Below are 19,993 nucleotides of genomic sequence, written 5' to 3'. Positions count from 1 at the left end.
TTTTGTTTTCTATGTAAGTGAACAACTGATGGATATAAAGCATAAAATTTGCAAAAAAAAAATACAACAAAGTAAAACATTATTGACCATAAACAATAAACAATCATTAACAATAAATAAGACGTAAAGTGAAAAAAATATACATTTCAAGTTTCATTTAAAAAATCTCAAGATATGAAAACGAATGCGAACGGTTCGGAATTGAGATTAAGTTGCTACAAAAAACGTGCAGATGATGTTATATGGCTTATTTCATTTTTATATCATGAACATCCTGCATCTCTTTATTTTTCTTCTTATCTATGAGCATTCATTTTTTTTATACTGATCTTCTCCGAATAATATTAATTTCATTGTAAAAAAAAGAGTTTCATTGATGATTTTTAAGCAGAGCTTAGTAAGAACGATATTGAAATCGTAAATAAAGCAATAAAAATGAAAATAATATGGGTTAGAACTCAATTAATGTTTAGGACATATGAAGTTTATTTTGCACTTAAAACTAAAGTAATTTTTTTAACGTTTTGAAGTTAAAACATCCCAAAGCATCTTTCAAATAATTTTTCATATGCAGAACAAAAGTAATGAAGGTACTACATTTCAAGATACATTGTTTTCTGTAAATAAAAAAGTGAAAATTTAGAAGAATCGCTGACAGAAAAAAATTTAAAGATTCAATATCTCACTTGGACAATCGGATTAACGAACATTAAGAATAGTAAAAAATAAAGAATGATGATAAAGAGGATGAAGAGAATAAGACGATGTTGCAGAAGCTGAAAGAATTCTCAGGAAAAACTTTTAATGCATAAAAAAATAAATGACCCGATGTAGCATTTAAAAAAACGTCTTCTTCGTTTTCTTTTCTCTTAAGCTTCTTTCTTTTTTATATTCTTTTATTTTTTCTTTAATTCTTATTGCATAAATATAGGCAGACACGTAGTAAAAGCTTATTAAAAACAACTTAGAAAGAGAAATATCGCAGCATATTGCCTGAATCTACATTTTAATTTTCTGCATTATGTATGTGAAATCATGATTATTCGTATTAAAGTGCACACACTCAACTAAAGACATAATCTACATTTAAGGAAATTATTTGTTAAATTTTAAAGATTTAATTTTAAGAAATCTTAAACTTTTTTATGATTTTAAGTGAGAGTGCAACAAGTTAATAACTTGTATTATATAGCTATTATAAAGCTATAAATAACTGTCTAAATAACTTTTACATATTTTCATAAATATTAAACAAGTACTTTTATTCCTTACTAAACCTTTGAACAGTTGAAACTAAAAATTACAAACGTATAAAAAGTTTATTTTTTTCATTCTTTTATCATTCTCATAATTAAAACACTTGAAAGATACTGAGTTTTTGTGCCTGTTATGTGCTCTCAGTAGTAAGCACGTTCTTTTACAGAGCGTATACATTTCATTCTACATATTAAGAAGAAGTTCAAAAAGCAAAAAGGAAAGAATTCTTTCATTCTGTAAACATTTTCATTTAAATCACTAATTTTTAAAATAACAACAGAAATAGTAGCATCAACGAGTGTTCATCAGTGTGAGCAAAAAGTGCTTTGTTTGTCATGTACTTGAAAAGACACTCAAGAGCCTGCTTCTTACTCACAATGCGGCAATGTGAGTAACATCGGCCCGAGCGCATAAATTTTTATGACTTCTTTCTTAAGTTCTTTATTTTTATGATGATGATGATAATATAAAAGAAAAATTTCTCTCCTTTCTACTCGAATTTTCGTATGTAGAATTGAATTTTCGTGTAAATGCACATTTTCTATGTATCTAGAAAGTATTAAGCGAAATATTTCTCTAGCGACACTAACGTCTGCCTTTCGAATAAAAATGCAGAATAAAGTTTACATTCATTCAATTCTAGTCTAGATAAAAGAATAAATGACTGAGTGAATGAGACATTTAGAAGGGTCATACAGAAAATTATGATCCCAGACATTCACATATATTTCACGAGAGCTTCTGGAAAATGTTTATACTTCATGTTATTTTATTTTATTTAAAGAACAATGGATCAGCATTTAAAAACCATGGTCTGCTATACAAGTTTTAAATGAGGAGCTCTTCGTTATCGGAAGCCACACAATTTGACTGAGAGGCAAAATCAAAAACTGTATATAAAAAAAACTTTATCTTTCTATTCCGGAATTCAACATTTTTCTCTCTTTCTCTGTCTCTGCTTGTGAGATAAAAAATCACCCACAATGTTTTATATAACTTTTTTTTCTATGTTTTGTCCTACAGTAAAAATCCGGTCTTTGAAAAATTTGTTACTCAGAATCGAAAAAATAAAAATTTGGATTGTTTTCCAAATCATGAGCATTTAAAATTATTATTTTTCAAAAATTAAGCATTTACATAAAAATAAAAATAAAAACGAAAAATCATAAAAAATCTTAAGTTTAATATTTATTAAATTCTGGTTTGAGCAAAATTAAAAAAAGGCAATTTTCGTAGCAGCATATATTGTATACTTTAAAAATATAGGGATGATGTATAGCAAAGAGAAATTCATATAGACTATAGCAATAGTTAATTCAAAACTCGGCTTCTCACACCATTCATGATTAAATTATTTAAACATGACGCAAATATCAAACTAATCTACATCATAATTTTTTCTCTCATTCTGCTTCATATTAAATACACATGTTTTGATATGATGAATAGCCACAGGATTTAGACTTTTTGTATACAAAAAAAAAAAAAATGAATTTGTGTTTCTTTTTTATTTCATATTGTGTGGTTTTATTTTTTGCGACTATCGTTTTTTGTCTATCACCAATTCCCTGATTTATTCGCTCCCAGAAGAAATTCAAACTACCCCGATTCCCCCCGCTTCCATATTCGTAAAAACAACAATAAAAATTGTATCGAAAATATATAAATGTATATACATACAGAGAATAAGAGAATGAGAATATGAATGGCATAAATAGCATGCATGCAATATATATATATATATATACAACATCAATGACGACTAACATCACAAAAATGTTTGTGATCTGAAAACATAAACGAGAAATAAAGAAAACACAAAGAGACATGGAGAGAGAGAGGAGAAAAAGTTTTATCAAATTATTCCTTTGGCCTAGAGCATCCTTCAGACTAAATAAAAATACACATGTGATGTTAGCTACAATGAGGTAGTGAGGCAAGCAAACAATCACTTGATGCGATATGATGTGCAATTCTTGTGGGAGAATAAGATAAAAAAAAACCCACATGAGAATTTTTTGTGCCGGAAAAAGTTATAGTAGAAGGCTGTAATATCTAACTGATTCAAATTAGATAGTTTTTTTAATAATTATAACTAACTAAATTTTGACTAAATTACTACATCAAAATCAGATCATAGAAAAAGTAATCAGCAATTACGAGGTTTTTAAGTTTTGAATTTAGAAAGGAAATTAATGATCTGAACTTTTCAACATTAATTTTTTGCCAAGAAAAAAGTATCAATTCATACATAATTAAAACGTAACCAAAAGCAAGTATGAATGTAGTATCAAAAGTAAGTATGAATGAATAAATAAATTAAAAACTGATTTTGAGTGTCAATTTTTGATTTAAGAGTGTCAGGTATAAAATTGTTACACAAATGAGATGAAATAGTACTCTCAAATTGTTTTGTATATTTTTACATATATATTTCGACGCTCCTTCTAAAGATTATTAGAATTTCGCTGATGTTTGCAATATTTTGTTATGCACATAAATTTTCGATTTTTTTTTTGTCGCTGTAATGCTATATGAAAATATAAAAATCAATCAGATTTATCTCGGTCCAATTCATGAAAAACATAAGAAAATATATCGAAAACAACGTCAAATTCAAAAATCAATTTTGAAAATGTTTAAGAAAAATCTAAATATTCAAATCCAAACGTTTATAGGGATTTTTTATTATTTTTTTTTTCTATCAATCCACCGCCTTTCTCATTCCTTTTCATCATTACATTTTTAATGTTGAATGATGATGCGAAAAAAAGGAAGAATAAATATAAGTGATGTAAAAAGAAGAAAACAAAAATCATAATATTTACATGAAATTGAATATTTCACGATGGAAATATTTTTTCTCTAATTTTTTATGATTTCCTTTGAGTCATCATCAAAAATAATTTGTAATCTGTAAATCAATTTGTATATACAAGTCTGCACGCAGGATTTATATTGTGATGTAGAAAGCGGAATTGTGAAAAGATAAAATCCAAGATTTTTTAATTTGTTGCCATGCGAGTTTATTTTAACACGAGCTACTACCCATATGTGCGTATATATTAGTTTTTTATATTAATTCAATAGAAGCAACAGTGCTGTTATTAGTGTATGGTAAAGACGATTTCCGTTTTATATCCGATAACAGCTTCCAGTAATATGGAAAATATGTATACACATTTTTAACTATACACTAAAATATTTCTACTAATGTTATAAATTTTTCATAAAAAAAACAGCGCATTCGATGTCAGTGCTTTCATATTAGTTGATCTCAATCAATCCATAAATATTCTAAAAGATATATATCAACATAATATACATAAGAAATAGAACAGCTTAAGGGAAGTGGAAAATCAAAGTATTAAGGAAGGATCATAACAGATTTAATAAATTTTCTTCTTTTTCTTCTCGTCTTTTCCCATAAAACTCTCTAATACTATTGATTATGGCAGGGATTTGAATAAAATAAAAATTCTTCAGAAACTTGATATTTATATTTATACATTATTAAATCTCATCACATCGAAAGCATTGCAATTAAGTTTTTATAAGGGTGCACTCTAAACTATAACTCGTGAAAACTCCTATTTGAAGTTCATAATGTCCGATTTAAAATGTAATATTGACCACGAACTATGACTAAATATTTATGATGGATGTAGAAGGTTACTTGAACATAATAATACTTGAATTACTCGAAATGTAAACTTTTGCATCGGTATACGTGTGAAAAATTGAAATTTCAACAAACGTGTTTATAGTTTTAATAAATATTACATTTGTTTTCAATATATCAATATGAACGAAGAAACATAGCTTAAAGGGAATCTAATTTTAAATGTATTTTTAGCATAATAAGATATAAATATTTGTTCAAACTTAGATTTCTATTTAATTCAATAAAGTAAATCATGCTTAACTGATTGTGGTAATTTTATGTTTACATTTTCGTGAAAACAAAAATTTGAGAAGATAATAAATTATTAATCAGAGTGAATCAATAAATACGTCATAACTTCAATATAATATTTAAAAAAAAAGACGAGACGAAAACTTCAGACTTCTTAACGCTTTTTTTCCTGTAAACAGTGACATATTCTAATAATTATTACATCAAGTGTCTTCTTCTAAACACTTGCTGTTCTGTAAACGCATGTTTCAATAATATCATGTTATTTTGAAAAACTGCATAACTCCCATGTGGAAACATCTAAATAAAATATTTTTTATATTTCCTTTTGCAATCTCCTTGTGACTATAATTTAGTATTAATCAAATAAGATGTCAAATTGGTGCAATTTTTCATACATTTATTTGCATAAGTAGTACCATATACTTTGAATTATTTTTCAGATATTTTAGCAAGGAAGAGGAAAAAAATAAGACAAAAGTCAAAGATTTGCTATAAATATAATGATGAAAAGAAGGATGTTAATGAGTTAATGGCAAGCGTCAAACCACTTAAGCATTTCATAATTATCCTTCCTTCCTTCCTTTTTTTAGCATAAAAGCAATTATCATCACATCATATAACTTACACAGTAATGAGTAACGAAGGATTGCAATCATTAATTACATCAATTTATCCCATTTAAAGTGCTAAGACAATGGATATAAATTTTTATATTGTGTAAAGTGCCTGTAGTATGAAGCAGAAAAAATGAGCGATAATTTAATAATTTCAATCTTTTTTCATCCACAATTCTTCTCGTTCTTTCCGTTACTGTTCTTATTCTTTCTTATCACTGATTTTATGTCCTTATTGTGATATTCTTGAACGAGGAAATGGAAAAGATGTTGTATTGTTGGAAAAAGACAAAAAAAAAGCAAAAGAAGGAAAATAAATTAAGAATGAATAGAAACAAGAGGGAAAATTAATTGATTTGAAAATTATTTTGCCTCATCAGTAAACGAGAGATTGAATAGAGCATAAAAGTAGGGGGTTTGAATATACCTAATGCAATCAATTATTTTACAAGCTTTTACTCTTTTCATCGCCTCCAATCTCTTGAAATTTAATTTCAATTGTTTTATTACATGCATCAACTTCATACTTTCATCACCATGTAATCCACTACCAAGAAATCGTTCGAAAATAACGTCCATCAAAAAATAGAACTTAAATTGTTAAATTTAATTTGGTTTTTGATTTGAAATTTTATAGCATTAATGAACTTTACAGTATAATGAAACTGTTTTTTGTTCACAAAACATTTGAGCACTTCATCTCCTTTAATAATGAACAACTCTTAAAAATTTAAATTTTTTGTGTTCGAATAACGAATTTGGATCCTAATTGAAGCTGATAAGGCAAATTTTTATACAACTGAAATATTTCTTAACTAGTATAAATTCAATTAGATTAAAATTCGTATGAAAGAAACATTTAAGAAACGGAAAATTCATAGTTGTTAAACAATTTTTAACAAAGTAATTGTTATATTATTATAATCTAACATTTTCATGACATTATCGTACCTTATTCAATTCACTGCTTTTCGTCTTTTATTTCTTTTCGTAGCATATTTAATAAGTTTTTATAGTTCTATAAAAAAAAACTCACTATTTCAATTTTTTAATCCTCGCTTATCACATAAATTTATCCCGATTTATAACATATAAAATTTTTATAAAATAGAACATGAATTAAACGGATTCTCATAGAGAAATGTCTTTCGAGGATTACATTAATTTCCTTGCTTAATTGCCTTTGTGGCTCCTTATTCGTCGTATCATATTCCCTCTTTTCCTCATCGTTTCCCTTTTACATCTTAAAAATAAGTCTTTTCTTTTTCCTACTTCTCATTTTGTGCGAAAATAATAAATGACGAAAAAATTCTTCTATTAAATGTCTCATTTTTCTCGTTTTCATTTCTCTTTTTTTAATGCGATATAAAAAAATCTTTGGAGAGCTATAAGAAGTAAGAAAGTGGCAAGAAAATAGATAAAAGAAAGAGACAAGCGAAGAAACGAGAAAAAAATTTAATGACTGAAATTCAGTACTCGAAAAAGTCGTCTCCATGTTAAATCATTTGAATTGTTGTTAAGAACTTTTTGCTTTTACTCACTTTGTATCATGTTAAAATGAAATAAAATATGCCTTATTTTTGCCATCTCCATTATAAATGTAAAAAAAATTTCTTTTGATGAATCTCTTCTTTTCCTTTTTATCAAAATTTGCCTATTTATTCTACACTCATTATTAAGTAATAATATTGAAGTGCAAATATAAAAAAAAAAATAAAAAATGAATTTATTCTGAACTTTAGTTAAATGGAAAAATCATATTTAATAAGAACTATTAAAAGGAAATCTTATCTTTAAATTCATTGCAAAACTTAAATATATTACAAAAACACTAAAATATTTTCGATTTTTTTTTTTTTTTTTTGATTCGTTTAAAATCAACACATAAATTTTTCATTTCACATACTTTCGTTTGCATTTAATGTTTGTTTTATTTCAATAAAAAAGATTTTTTATGCTTACACGCAGAGTAATTGAAATATAATTAATTAATTATTTCTATTCATTCATCTATATTCATTTCTAAATTTCTTAAAGATCGTATTCTAAAATTATTTTAAGCAATTTTTTTTTTTCACTTATGATTTCTTTATTTAGATTATGTTTTTTTTCCCTCAGTGTAGAAATGCTATTAAGCAGATATTTTTTTTAGAAAATATCTTCATAAAACATGAAATAGAAAACATATTTCCTCATTAAAACTCTCTTAAACCAAGTGCTAAATTTGCCTGTAACTACTGCACTACATTTTTTCATCATAATTTGATTTTCAAACACTGTAAGTTGCACTTTTGAACACATATTTATTCTAGAATATTTACATTATACGCACTGCTATGGACTGATCTCCAAATTGAAAGAAAGTGATAAAAAAACTACTGTGAAGGCATTGCATAAAGATAAACAATGAGGTACTCGTGGATATTGTCTGTTTACATATACATTTTTGTTATGTTCACTATTAATTTTCACTCCTTTAAAATAACTAACTGCATATTTTTTATATTTGTTTAGAATTTTTTAACATTCATTTTGGGGTGTGCTACCTAAAAACCACATACAAAATTCCTTATGTAAAGTAGAAGAGAGAAAAAAAAGTTTTTAGGTCATCATTTTCATGTATGAGAGTTCGTAAGAAGATTAAGAGATTCTTTTGCATACCATGAACAGAAATGTGATACGATAAGGGTCGAAATGTGGAAAAATCAAAAACTCAAATGTGGCAAAAGGTTTCTTTTCTATATGGAGATTAATATTCAAGTGGGAGCTTCTTCTTATCCCTTAAACATAACGCCAACAGAGTGTTCTTTGTTTTCCCTTGGCAATGTATATAAAACCGCAAAAATTCAAATTTGATTGAAAACAAAATAAGATTTTTTTTTCTTTAAGGAGCTATAAAACCACAAGACCTTAAAATATTTGTTGGATATTAAAACAGAGAAAAAAAAATAAGTAAAGTTTTGCATTAATGTCATAGAAAATAACAGCATTAAAAGAAATGATTATGACAAGAATCTTTATGGGATTTAAAAGCATTTTTTTTTTAAATTTATCATAAACGAATAAAAAATGTGCTGTTATTGTGCATGGAAGGAGATGAAGGGATCTTATCACTTTATATTTACTGCCTCAAATAAATCCCAAACGCAAATAACTGAAGCACAAGTAGAATAAGATGACGATGATGGTGGAGAAAGCAAGCAACAGACAAAATATTGTTAGAAGAAACAAAAAAGGCTAAGACAGCAACAACAAATCCCTTTTTGCTAAAGGAATTCCTTTCATCTAACTTTTCCTTTTGCTTTTTATGTAGACTATACTGACTACACTTTGTTACATATTTTTCTTGTATTTTCTCGCAAATTTTTTCGTCATGCTTTTGTTTACTTGCTTAGAAGAGAAAGATTCATTCAAGATTCTTATATACACAATATATTCAAATAGTAATAAGAAGATCATCATCCCACGAGAAATTTTCGTTTTTATACAATACAATGAAAAAAATATTTCAATAGTACTTACTTTATTAGCCTTGTTATATCCATTTTTGCTGATCTTCCACTTGTTCTTTTGTTTTGTTGCCTTTTGAAATCCTTTTGATCCGACTTTAGAGATTTTCTTTATTTTTCTCTTATCCGCAAATAATTTTTTTGTACTCTTTTTTTACTTAGCATAAACTCCACTTTTCCTGCTTCCAAAATTTATTTTCATTAACAACTTTTTTTTCTTTTCACAGACCATAAATTTCCCTTTTTTATTTCTTACTCACTGCAAAGTACACAAAAAGGCTGATAAAGGTACATTCAAATTATATCTAGAAATGAGAAAAGGATGATGGAGAGATATTGTCACAAATTCATTATAAAATGCTAAAAGTATAACAAGGCTAAGAAAATAAAATTAAGTTATTTTGCATAAGTCGTTTCTTCTGTTTTTTTTTATCATGTATTTAAAGCAAAATAAAAAAATAAAAAAATAATTGAACTAAATGTCTTTTGAAACAACAGAAAGCTACTAATGTTGAAAATAGACATGATTTAAGCACTCAGTAGTATTTGGACAATTCTTTACCATCCTTTAATCACTTAATTTTTTGAATTATTATAACAAGCACATGTTTTGGTCCCGGGACCAACAAAATTTAAGTAACCGCTAAAGATCAAATGTTGCTGTACGTCCACTTCTTACAGACGAATCCAATCGAATGAGTTTATCACTTCAACTGAAGCTTTGAAAGACCGAGAATGAGTGACCACTTTTCATTCTTCTCCCAGAAAAAAAAAATCAACCACATGGAAGGCTGTTGTAATGATGATAATATTAGAGATTTCTCGCGTGTTTTCTCTCTTCCGCGCGAGCTGAAAAGTCCGAATGTGTACATAAACTTTAATGTATGTACAATAAATGTTTACATTAACAAAAAACGGCATATAATGAACTAGCTATAAAAGAGGAAAAAATTTGTCGGATATTCAACATGCCTTGAATAGTCACACTGTTGCCCTATCCTATATGATGCCGATAACTTGATGGGAAATGATGTTATGTACACATGAGATATCTCAAACATAAAAAAAAATTATATAATACGGCGGACGACAAATGATGATTACGATACATAGAAATAATGTTTTCGTTGTATTTTCATCAAAATGCTCCTCGTTATTTACTAAAAGCCCATTTTTAATTATCACATATGAAGTTAAATGTTTCGTTGCCTTTTTAATAGACCACAAAATCTAGAAGTAAAACGCGAAAACTTTTCAATGTCAACAATTTCTGGAATTTTCTCAATAACTATATATAATTTTCCTATCTTGTTTAAGTATTTGAATTTCTTAAGAATTAAGAAGCAAATGTCACGTTATTTATATTAAATACCTTCTATATTAAACTTATGTTTTTTTCCAAATATAACTTCTGTACTGAGAAAAAATTATTTTTTTATTCGCACGTAGCACGATTTCTTAACTTTAATGAAATAACATCCGCAGTTCTAGTGAAATTATTCTTCACGTGTTAACTGTCGAAAGGCGACTTTTAAACTGATTTAACATATGAAACTTCAGTTTTTTGTTTTATTTTCCTTTTGGTGTCTTTTCTATACTACTTACTCTTCCGACCATATCTACCCTGGTATTCATACAGATATATTTACTCTTATAAGAAAGAAGAATCAAAAGAAAAAAAACATTGCTCAGTTATTGCCAGCCTTCTTCGTTATTCTTTTTTTTCCTTTCTCCCTTTTCGCGCGTTCTATGCATGTGCCTGGCATTTCTCATAAAATTAACCAGCACTCAATTTACTCTGTTAATGCTCTTTCTTGCTATTGCTGCTGTGTCGAAATTTTGTTGAAAATGAAATAGAAAAAGAATATAAAGATGAGCACACCACAGACTAAATTTTTATATGTTATTCTGTTTATGCCTTTATTTTATTATTATTATTATTTTTTTGCATTTTTAGCATATATGAAGAAAACATTCAAGACTGAATACAAAGGCACTAAGCATTCAAGTGAGAGACCATGAAAATAAATTCAAGAATAAGTCTTGATACAAGAATAAACTTTAAATGCATATATTTTGCAAGAAAAAAAGGAAAATTGATATTGTGAGAGCATAAATGAATTTCGCAGAAGATCTTAAGATTTTTTTATTACTCCGACAGACTTTGCGAAACACATGCAATTATGATGATGAGCTTCTCGTGTCTGTAAACTAACTGATAATTGAAGATCATCACCTTCATTACTTAAGAATTATCAAAATTATCAATAAATGTTTAAGAACTAAAAAGTTTTATACTAATTTCAAAAAAATATTACTAAAAGTAATAAGAGTAATTTATAAAAATATTACATAGAATCTGATATATGAGATCAAATTTCATTTTAGAGTCATATCCTCTTATTTCACACAAACTGAAAAGAATCGTAAATGATCGAGTGCAATTAACTTTAAAACATTAAAATACTTCAAAAGCAAGATCATTAAACGCATTTAAAAAAGAACAGACAATATAGTTTATGATTCCTTTGAATCTTTAAGAATTTTTAAATAGACATACTGACAATCTAAATTGTTCTATATTAACATACTTTAAACAAACTTTTAATGTCAATCAAAAATTAAGTATCACAATATTAAGGCAAAAAATTCCCATGATCATGACTTATACAATTCATTTAGAAGCACTTATGACTCGAAATGAATGAATGATATTTGTTTATGCGAAAATTAAGCTGGAACGATGTGTTATATGTACATATGTGTCTGTACATTTATGATGGAAAAAAAAACTAGAAGCTAATAATTATTTAATTTAACATTTTCGCCTTGTTTGATCTTGACTAAATATTTATTCATTCTTTTTTTAATTTCAAATTGATCCTCGTCTCAAGCAATTCTTAAGAACCATATGATTCATTCATTAATATCTGTAAATGTTTTTTTTTTATTTGATCCTCAAACAGCTTATGCAAAATATCATAATGAAAACTAATAAGATAATAAACATGAATGAAATGAGAAGTAATGAATTTTGAGAAATAATGATGGAAATGCATATTTACTCATTACACTCCACATAAAACATTTCTCATTGATTATATTTTGCAAAACAAACATTATAAATTCTGCTCATTTTTCATCAAATTTGTGAAAAAAAAAAATATCAAATGAATTGAGTGCAGGCAAATAAAAACATTGACGATGAATGATACGGTTGTACATTTTTTTTTACTAAAATTTTGTTTTGTATTTCATCGTTATTGAAAAGTAATAAAAGCGACTGTCGGAAAAAATAAACATTTTTTAAAAATTCCAAATAAAAAGGGAACTACTATGATGATGCGAACTGTATAATCCCATGTTGTAAAATTAGAAAAGCCAACATGTGGGGCACAGTGCATACATAAAGAACACACATATCGAGTAGAGAGATATATGCATATGAAAAGTTAATGAATTTTTTTCGAATTATAAAAAAGAACTTCTCGTATAGCTACTGACTTTTTTTACATATTCACAAAAGAATTTTTATGATGAAAATTAATTAGCAAATTCTTCTCTCTCGACGTCAGAGTGTGATACTAATGTTTTATATGGAAAATTTTTGAATAAAGAAAATTATTAAAATTTTATGTAGTAATCGCGAACATTTTCCCATTGCTTTTCATTAGTTATAATTCTCGACAAGTAATAAAATTATTATTTTTTAGATTTTATTGCAAAATGTATTAATCATTAAACTATTAAAAACAAAGCATATTGTAGCACATGTTAGATTTGTACTTAGAAACAAAAATCTTTTTTTTTTTTAAATCATTAGATTTTTCACAGAAAAAAAAAATATTTTTTTGTATTTTTTATGACACGCTCCTTTGAGCATTTACTACATTCATAGAATTTATTTTTGAGATTGAACATTTTTTCATGCAAAATCATATATATGCTTCTCAAAAATAGTTCAGTATGTAATATGTAATAAGAAATACGATTAATTCAAATGATGAAATATTATTGTCGTCCATGTAGCATACGTGAGTTCAAACACGATTTGATCAATAAAAAAATATTGGTAACAAAAAGATTCTCAGCTTCCAAAATTTAACCATACAAAATTCCTTGACATTCTTCTTATTCAAGTAACATTGTACATAAAATGTGTATTTTTGTGTTTTCTCAATGAAGCCTGGAAAAAAGTATCAAATATCAGCGACAATTTTAATACCACAACATTTGGGTACATATTCATACTACATTGTGAGAAAAAAATTCATTCAGAAAAAAAAAGTTATCAATGACACAGTGTTGAGCAAACTTTAAATATCGCCAAAATCCATCTAACCGCTTTTAAAAATATTTTTCATTATTAACTATTGCTAATTTCATCATAGAATATATGTTTGGAATTTCTGGACTAAATAACATTTTGATGAATGGAAATAGCAGCTTAGAAATAAAAAAATCTCAAAAATAACGGAAGTGAAGATAAATGTGTGTTAGTTGTGCTGTTGTGATAAGAATATGTATCAAGCAATATTTTTTCAATTACTCATTTACTTTTCATTTGAGACAAAAATATAGAATAATAGAGCAAAATTTATGGTAAAAACTTACTAGAAAAACGAGAAAAAAAATCCCACCCCCGCATCTAAAACGATTATATGTATAAACGACCGAAGAAAAGGGAAATTAACACACATGGGGCCAATGTGTGATGGCTGAGTAAAGAATGAAAAACACATGTTGCACTTTAATTGTTGTCTGTTACTTTTCTGTATTATCTCTCGTCTTCACTTACTCACTAATCTTGTCATGTCTTATTTTTGAACAGACAACTGTGATTGTATGTCGGCTGCTATGCTTTCCTTAAGGGTTTCTTAGAAGTTTTTCTTCAAGATTCGAGATTTCTTCATACAGACGCATTTTTGTCTTAAACCTATGAATAATTTTAACAAAAAAAAAATATAAATAAATAAAGACTAGAATACTTTTTTAAAAATGTATAAAGAACTTTTTAGATTTTTTTTTTTCAAGAGTTTATTTAGAGTAGTTAGTTGTCAAATTTTAAATTATCATTCCAATTTAAAATTTCTTTTTTTTTCTTAAATTTTTGTCTGAAAAGCTTCATTATTATCTTCGACTAGAATAGCGTCTCTATAAAATTTATACAAATCTGTGTTGCTCGTACATTTTTACAGATCTCCTTCACTTTCGGGTCCGAAAATGGTTCTTTTGATCAAAACACCAATTGCAGGCCATTTTTTATGACTCTGAACCATAACTAGATGGGATCTTACATGTAAAATTTAGTGAAATTTTTGTAATTCAAACAAGGAAAAAATTTATGTAATTTTTTTTAAATTCATTCAATTCTGACTTCAAAAATGTATATGTGCTCATACGAGAAAATGACCTACATTCAAGCCTTAATTTTCAAATACTGATGATAATATTGTCTTGCTTTTTGCGGATTTGTCCAAATTTTTAGCTTCTAAGAATCTCAAAAAAATTTATTTATCAAAAAAATTAGATCATGTTTATAAGACTCGCATTATTAAAAAAAACGCCAATAAAAGATCATAAATGAAAGAACATCAAACAAATTATCAAACAAAATAGATAAACATTCACACAAATGGCAAATAATCAAAAGACTTTGTCAAATTTCAATATTTGCCTTCGTAACCTTTGTGAGTTTCATAAAAAAGCCGTAATGAAAAAAACAATTTAAAGCAATATTTATTTCGTAATCATTTTTGGAAAATACTTTAAGAATCTTATTCAAAATTGTCATAACAACAATTGAACGTCCCTTGCTTATGATAAAGCCAAGATATATAGATGTGTACATACAAAGTATACTCGACCATACTCGACTATACGGATTTTTGTATACTAATGTAATCAATAACATTTGAAAAATATTGTAAAATTACATTCAAAATTTTTCAGACAAATATAGAAAGATGAATTATTTTTGAACTTTAGTTAGCTAGATTATCATATAATGAATCATTTACAATGATTCTGTACTAGCAAAATTCATTTAAAAGTAGAAAATTTTGCAAATCAAATTTTTATAAATTTTAGCAATTTTCTTTCGTGGTGTTAGTGTTTACAAAAAATTCAAATTTTTGACCGATAAAAACGACCGAATTTTTATATGAACACATCTATATATCTTGGATAAAGCAAAAACAGCGGATTCTAAAAACGGAAGTTCAAATAAAAATTTGAGCTCGTTTATCGCTTCTACATACACAATCCAATAAGATTAGTAGCAATAAGAAAAAAAAACTATCATTTAGAATAATTTTTAAAAATTTATTTAAACTTTGTAATCAAATTCAGAAAAAATTATTGTCAATTACATTTTTCACCAGTTGAATATGATTTACATAATACAATAATTATTTCCTTAATTCCTTCTATACGCATTAATTAATACAATATTCAACTTATTTTAGATGTTGTATTGTTTCAAAATGTTAAATTTTGATTTCGCAAGCAGAAATTTTCCAACTTTTATACATCTAGACCATTGCTTACTATGGCTTAATTTACATCTTTTTTGTGATTCTTTTTACTTTAGTTAACTTAACTCAAAATTGAAGCAATTCAACTTTTAACTTAAATCATGAGAAAATGGTTATTCAAAACCAAAATTTACTGTAACTAACAACAATTTTATTTATTAGAATTTTGTTTTCAACAATTTAAAACCAAATGAGAGTGCTTGTTAAGTTTTTATGAGGTGTTAACTGGTTTGAATTGCTTTTTTCTGAATTCAATTTTTGAAAAAAAAAAAAAAAAAAATAAGGATCATAATATTCGAAAATCAACTTTTTCGTGGAACCAATACATGTAAAAAGCTGTTAATTTTTTTTTTAATTTTAAAAATTTTCTAATGCTTCAAATTTAAGCTGAAACCTTGCGCCTTACCAAGCCAACCGAACAAAGTATAATTAGAAACGTAAGTTTTTTTCAAGTTAGTGGTGCAGATTTTGCATTATTGAGCTTCCTTTTACAAACTAGTTCAAATACCTTTTCGTGGAAAAGGATTAGTTTGAGTTTGTTTTTTTAAATTAAATTTATCCGAATGAGATAGACTTTTTCTTTGTAGATAAAATTACAAAAGATACAGCAATTTATTATGAGGTAATGTTGTATTAATAAAAATTTTGAAATTTAATAAAAAATTCTTTAACTTTCGCTTTGCCTAAGAAATACCTATAATAAAAGCCCAAACATTTTCGTTTTATTATCATAAATTGAAGTGCCTTTTTTCATTCCGTCCCAACGTTTTTTATTCCAAATTTTATTACATTTGCGGTTGTCATGCACTAATTCAATTTGTTTTTATTTTTTGATGGTCAACATTATGTTATTTGCTGCTACTGGCTGTTGCGCGGTATCCCAACTTTCATAATTTTGCTGTGGTCACACAGAAAAAAAAATTGCAACACACAAAAGTGTTATTTTTTAATTTCATGATTTTTATTCCTCATTATAAAATGACATTATAAAAATCGATAGTGTCCGCTCTATTTTTGTAAGAAAAATAGAAATTTTATTTGGTATATGCTGAAATTAGATAAGAATTTTTCAACTAAATCAAAAGCACAAACTTAATTACTTCAGAATTGTTTTAATCTGTTCATAATCCTTTTATAAAAGTCATTAAGTTAAACTAGATTTCAAATAATCTAACTATAGTTATTTAAAATGGTTCCCACTCTGTTTCCTGTGGTTTTTGAATCATTTTATAACAAACGACGGTATCGCCTGCCTGTGCATCTATTTGAAAATCGTTTAGCCGCAATCCACATTCAATGCTATTCTTAATTGTATCTACTTCGGATTTTAAGTGTCTCATTGAATCTAAATGGCCGTCGTATAGTAATTCACCGAACCGCAAAAGTCGATATTTTAAGTTCTTCTTCAACATTCCCTTCGTGCAACGGCATCCGAGTACAGAAACTTCTTTTCTATTTTCCGTGACTTTAAATATTTGGAGAACATTTGCTTCACCTTTCAAATTAAATAAAAAGTTTAAAAAATAATTTTTTAATGTACACAATAAAAAATCGAATCTTACCAACAACTTCTTCAACATCGAGCATCGGAAGCTTCGCATTGATTTCTTCTTTAAGATGCTCAACTAATCTATAAATTATGTCGATTTGGTGAATTTTAACATTTTTTGGAATTGCTTTACTTGTCGAGTTGACCGAAAAGGCATAAATTATTGCATTAAACAATTTCGCAAGCTCTAAATCACTTTCTGTGACATCACCAATGCCATAATGTACAACATCTAGTCGAACTCTATCATTATCGTGATACGTGTCAAGAACATCGAGAATAGCTTCACAAGATCCATGAACATCAGATTTGATTATTACATTTACACGAGGAACAGAATCATCTTCAACATATTCTTTCTGACGTGGACCTATACGACGAACCTTAAATCGCCCGATTTTTCTTCTTGCATCGCGCTCTGCTTTGTATTTTTCATCATGTTCCATTTGTTTGGCACGAATCACTTCCAAATCGGCTTCTGCTTTTTCATGTTGTGCTTGCAAGTGTCGATAATGCAGAACAGAATGTGCTCTTTTTTCACTTTCAACTTCCAATATTTCATCTCCCGCAAATGGTAGTTCCCGCCACCCTAAAATTTCAACCGGAGTACCTGGTTCAGCTTTTTCTAATGGATGCCCGGCATGATCAAATAAAGCACGAACTTTGGCCCAAGCATGCCCGGCAACAAGAACAGCTCCACGTCTCAACGTTCCTCTTGTAATAATAGCTGTTGATAACTTTCCTCTTTTGGAATCATTTGATGATTCAACAACAACTCCTTCGATTGGACCAGTGTAGTCAGACTTTAATCCCATTAATGTTGCTTGAGTACTAACTGCTTCTGCAAGTTCCTGCAAATTTGTTCCTTCTTTAGCAGATATTAATACAAACTGAGTATCACCTCCATGTCCTTCTAAATTAATTCCAGCATGTCCAAGTTCTCGCTTAGTTTTCTCAGGATTAGCATCTGGCTTATCAATCTTGTTTATAGCCACAATAACAGGAACATTGTACGTTTTTGAAAGATTGACTACTTCTTTCGTCTGCTCCATAACTCCATCGTCAGCAGCAACTACTAAAACTATAATGTCAGTTATATTCGCACCACGAACTCTCATCGCACTAAAAGCTGCATGTCCTGGCGTATCAAGAAAAGTTACTTTTTCACCATTTTCGAGTTCAACAGTAAAGGCACCAATATGTTGCGTGATTCCTCCTGCCTCACTTTGTGCAACTGCTGTGTGACGTAATGAATCTAAAAGTGTAGTCTTTCCATGATCAACATGTCCCATGACCTTAAAAAAGATTCAATATTAGTTGTGAGTTTTAAAAAGTTATTAATTAGTCTTACAGTCACAACAGGGGGTCGTTGTTTTAAAAGCTCTGGTTTTGCTGGAGGTCTCTTCATGACATCCCTAATTTTTTCATGATCCTCTTTATCGTCCTTTGGAGGAGAAACTATTTTCATCTTCATTCCGCATTTTTTCACAATATCTTTAATAATATTCATATCTTCAAGTCTGGTTTTCGGGTGAATATCTGGACCATCTTTTATGTATAAAATTGCTTCTTGTAAGTCTTCCAGATCACGATCCATTGATTGTGAAAGTTCTCTAATTGTCATATTTCGCCAAACATCAACAGTTTCCAAGCCTTCATTCTTCTTTTTCGGTGCATATTCAACTACTTTATGTTCTTTCTAAAAATTAATCTTATAAATTTTAGAGTACTAGTCATTTTAATTTTTCATTTACCTTCTCTTCTTTTGTTTTCCTCCGTTTATCAAGAATAGCTGTAAAAACAAAATATTAATTATATTAAAGATATCGTGTTTTAGTTTGTCTATAATATTAAATTTTTCAATCTTACATGACGTGTGAAAACTCACATCTTGCAAATTAAATAATTTAGGACAACTAGAAACTCTATTATTAATAGACAATTTATAAATATTTCTATAGAATGAATAGGTGAATTTTAATGCTCTACAAGCCATTGCTTAGGTTTTATTTTTATTTTTATTAAAAATCATGTGTTGCCGCTATTTAAAAAAAATCAAAAAACGGATGAAATATCCAGTAACATCTCAAACTTTTTAATTATTTTAACCTTTTAGATTAAAATTATTCTTTTTTTACACTGTGAAAAGCTTTTTAATATCAAAATTCAATACAATTGACAAAAAAATTAAATATATGAAACGCGTTCAGTTTTTTGTTATTATTATTATTATTATTGTTACCTATATTCACACCTCAAAATTCTCGAATTGATCTACTACACAGCAAACACATAATTTGAAACGGTAAAATTTTCAGTCTTTTTGTCCTTCTTTTAGTAGATTTTAAACAGTTTTTAAATTTTAGAAAGCTGTTAGTTTCTAATATTTTGAGTTAAATGGTGAACAATACTACGAAAAATTTTATAAATTCAACTTCAAATTATAAAAATTTGTTTGATCTTATTTGTTAATTAAAATTGAGTACTTAATAAAAGTAAGTAAATGCGCTTAATACACTTCATTTAAGAAAAAAAAAACTTGTTGAATCCAATGTCAATGATTTTATGTTTTGAACGGAATATTTACCAAAATAAAGAAAAAAATTAAC

The 19,993-nt window shown here is 27.4% G+C and overlaps 2 protein-coding genes across 9 annotated transcripts in view; both read right to left on the bottom strand.

Annotated features, from left to right (window-relative positions):
* Positions 1–10,811, bottom strand: part of Ppn (proteoglycan-like sulfated glycoprotein papilin) — a 36,714-nt gene extending 25,903 nt beyond the window's left edge. For 4 of the 7 annotated variants that reach the window (XM_070647159.1, XM_070647165.1, XM_070647164.1 and 1 more), the window contains exons 1-2: positions 9,862–10,032; positions 9,313–9,604 (exon numbers count right to left, since the gene is read on the bottom strand). In XM_070647159.1, coding sequence (XP_070503260.1) covers positions 9,313–9,335 — 23 coding nt within the window. In that variant the 5' untranslated portion in view covers positions 9,336–9,604; positions 9,862–10,032. Of the gene's footprint in view, positions 1–9,312; positions 9,605–9,861; positions 10,034–10,671 lie in introns of those variants that run through there. The other 3 variants (XM_070647162.1, XM_070647161.1, XM_070647160.1) reach the window with 3 other exon arrangements.
* Positions 10,812–16,927: 6,116 nt separating this feature from the next.
* mIF2 (mitochondrial translation initiation factor 2) lies at positions 16,928–19,558 on the bottom strand. 2 transcript variants are annotated; one of them, XM_070647365.1, is made up of 5 exons: positions 19,254–19,558; positions 19,139–19,176; positions 18,736–19,083; positions 17,398–18,679; positions 16,928–17,330 (listed from the first exon to the last, which is right to left on the bottom strand). In XM_070647365.1, exons 1-5 carry the CDS (start codon positions 19,378–19,380, stop codon positions 17,020–17,022), a joined length of 2,106 nt encoding a protein of 701 aa, XP_070503466.1. In that variant the 5' UTR covers positions 19,381–19,558; the 3' UTR covers positions 16,928–17,019. The 2 variants fall into 2 exon arrangements, with proteins under 2 accessions (XP_070503466.1, XP_070503467.1); XM_070647366.1 differs by having other exon boundaries at positions 19,273–19,365.
* Positions 19,559–19,993: the final 435 nt, after the last annotated feature.

This window comes from Chironomus tepperi, unplaced genomic scaffold (assembly GCF_022539635.2).
Source record: "Chironomus tepperi strain 1889 unplaced genomic scaffold, CSIRO-AGI_Ctep_v1 contig_376, whole genome shotgun sequence".
In the NCBI taxonomy this organism is placed as follows: Eukaryota; Metazoa; Arthropoda; class Insecta; order Diptera; family Chironomidae; genus Chironomus; species Chironomus tepperi.
The sequence above is the reverse complement of the archived record's forward strand: the minus strand, read 5'-3'. Positions and strand labels throughout refer to the sequence as shown.

Excerpts from the sequence above, each read along its gene's own strand:
- mIF2 (XM_070647365.1), bottom strand. The coding sequence starts at position 19,380 with ATGGCTTGTAGAGCATTAAAATTCACCTATTCATTCTATAGAAATATT. Across the intron at positions 18,680-18,735 it reads AACGACCCCCTGTTGTGACT|GTCATGGGACATGTTGATCA; the intron begins GTAAGACTAATT and ends ATCTTTTTTAAG. Across the intron at positions 17,331-17,397 it reads CGATGTTGAAGAAGTTGTTG|GTGAAGCAAATGTTCTCCAA; the intron begins GTAAGATTCGAT and ends TTAATTTGAAAG.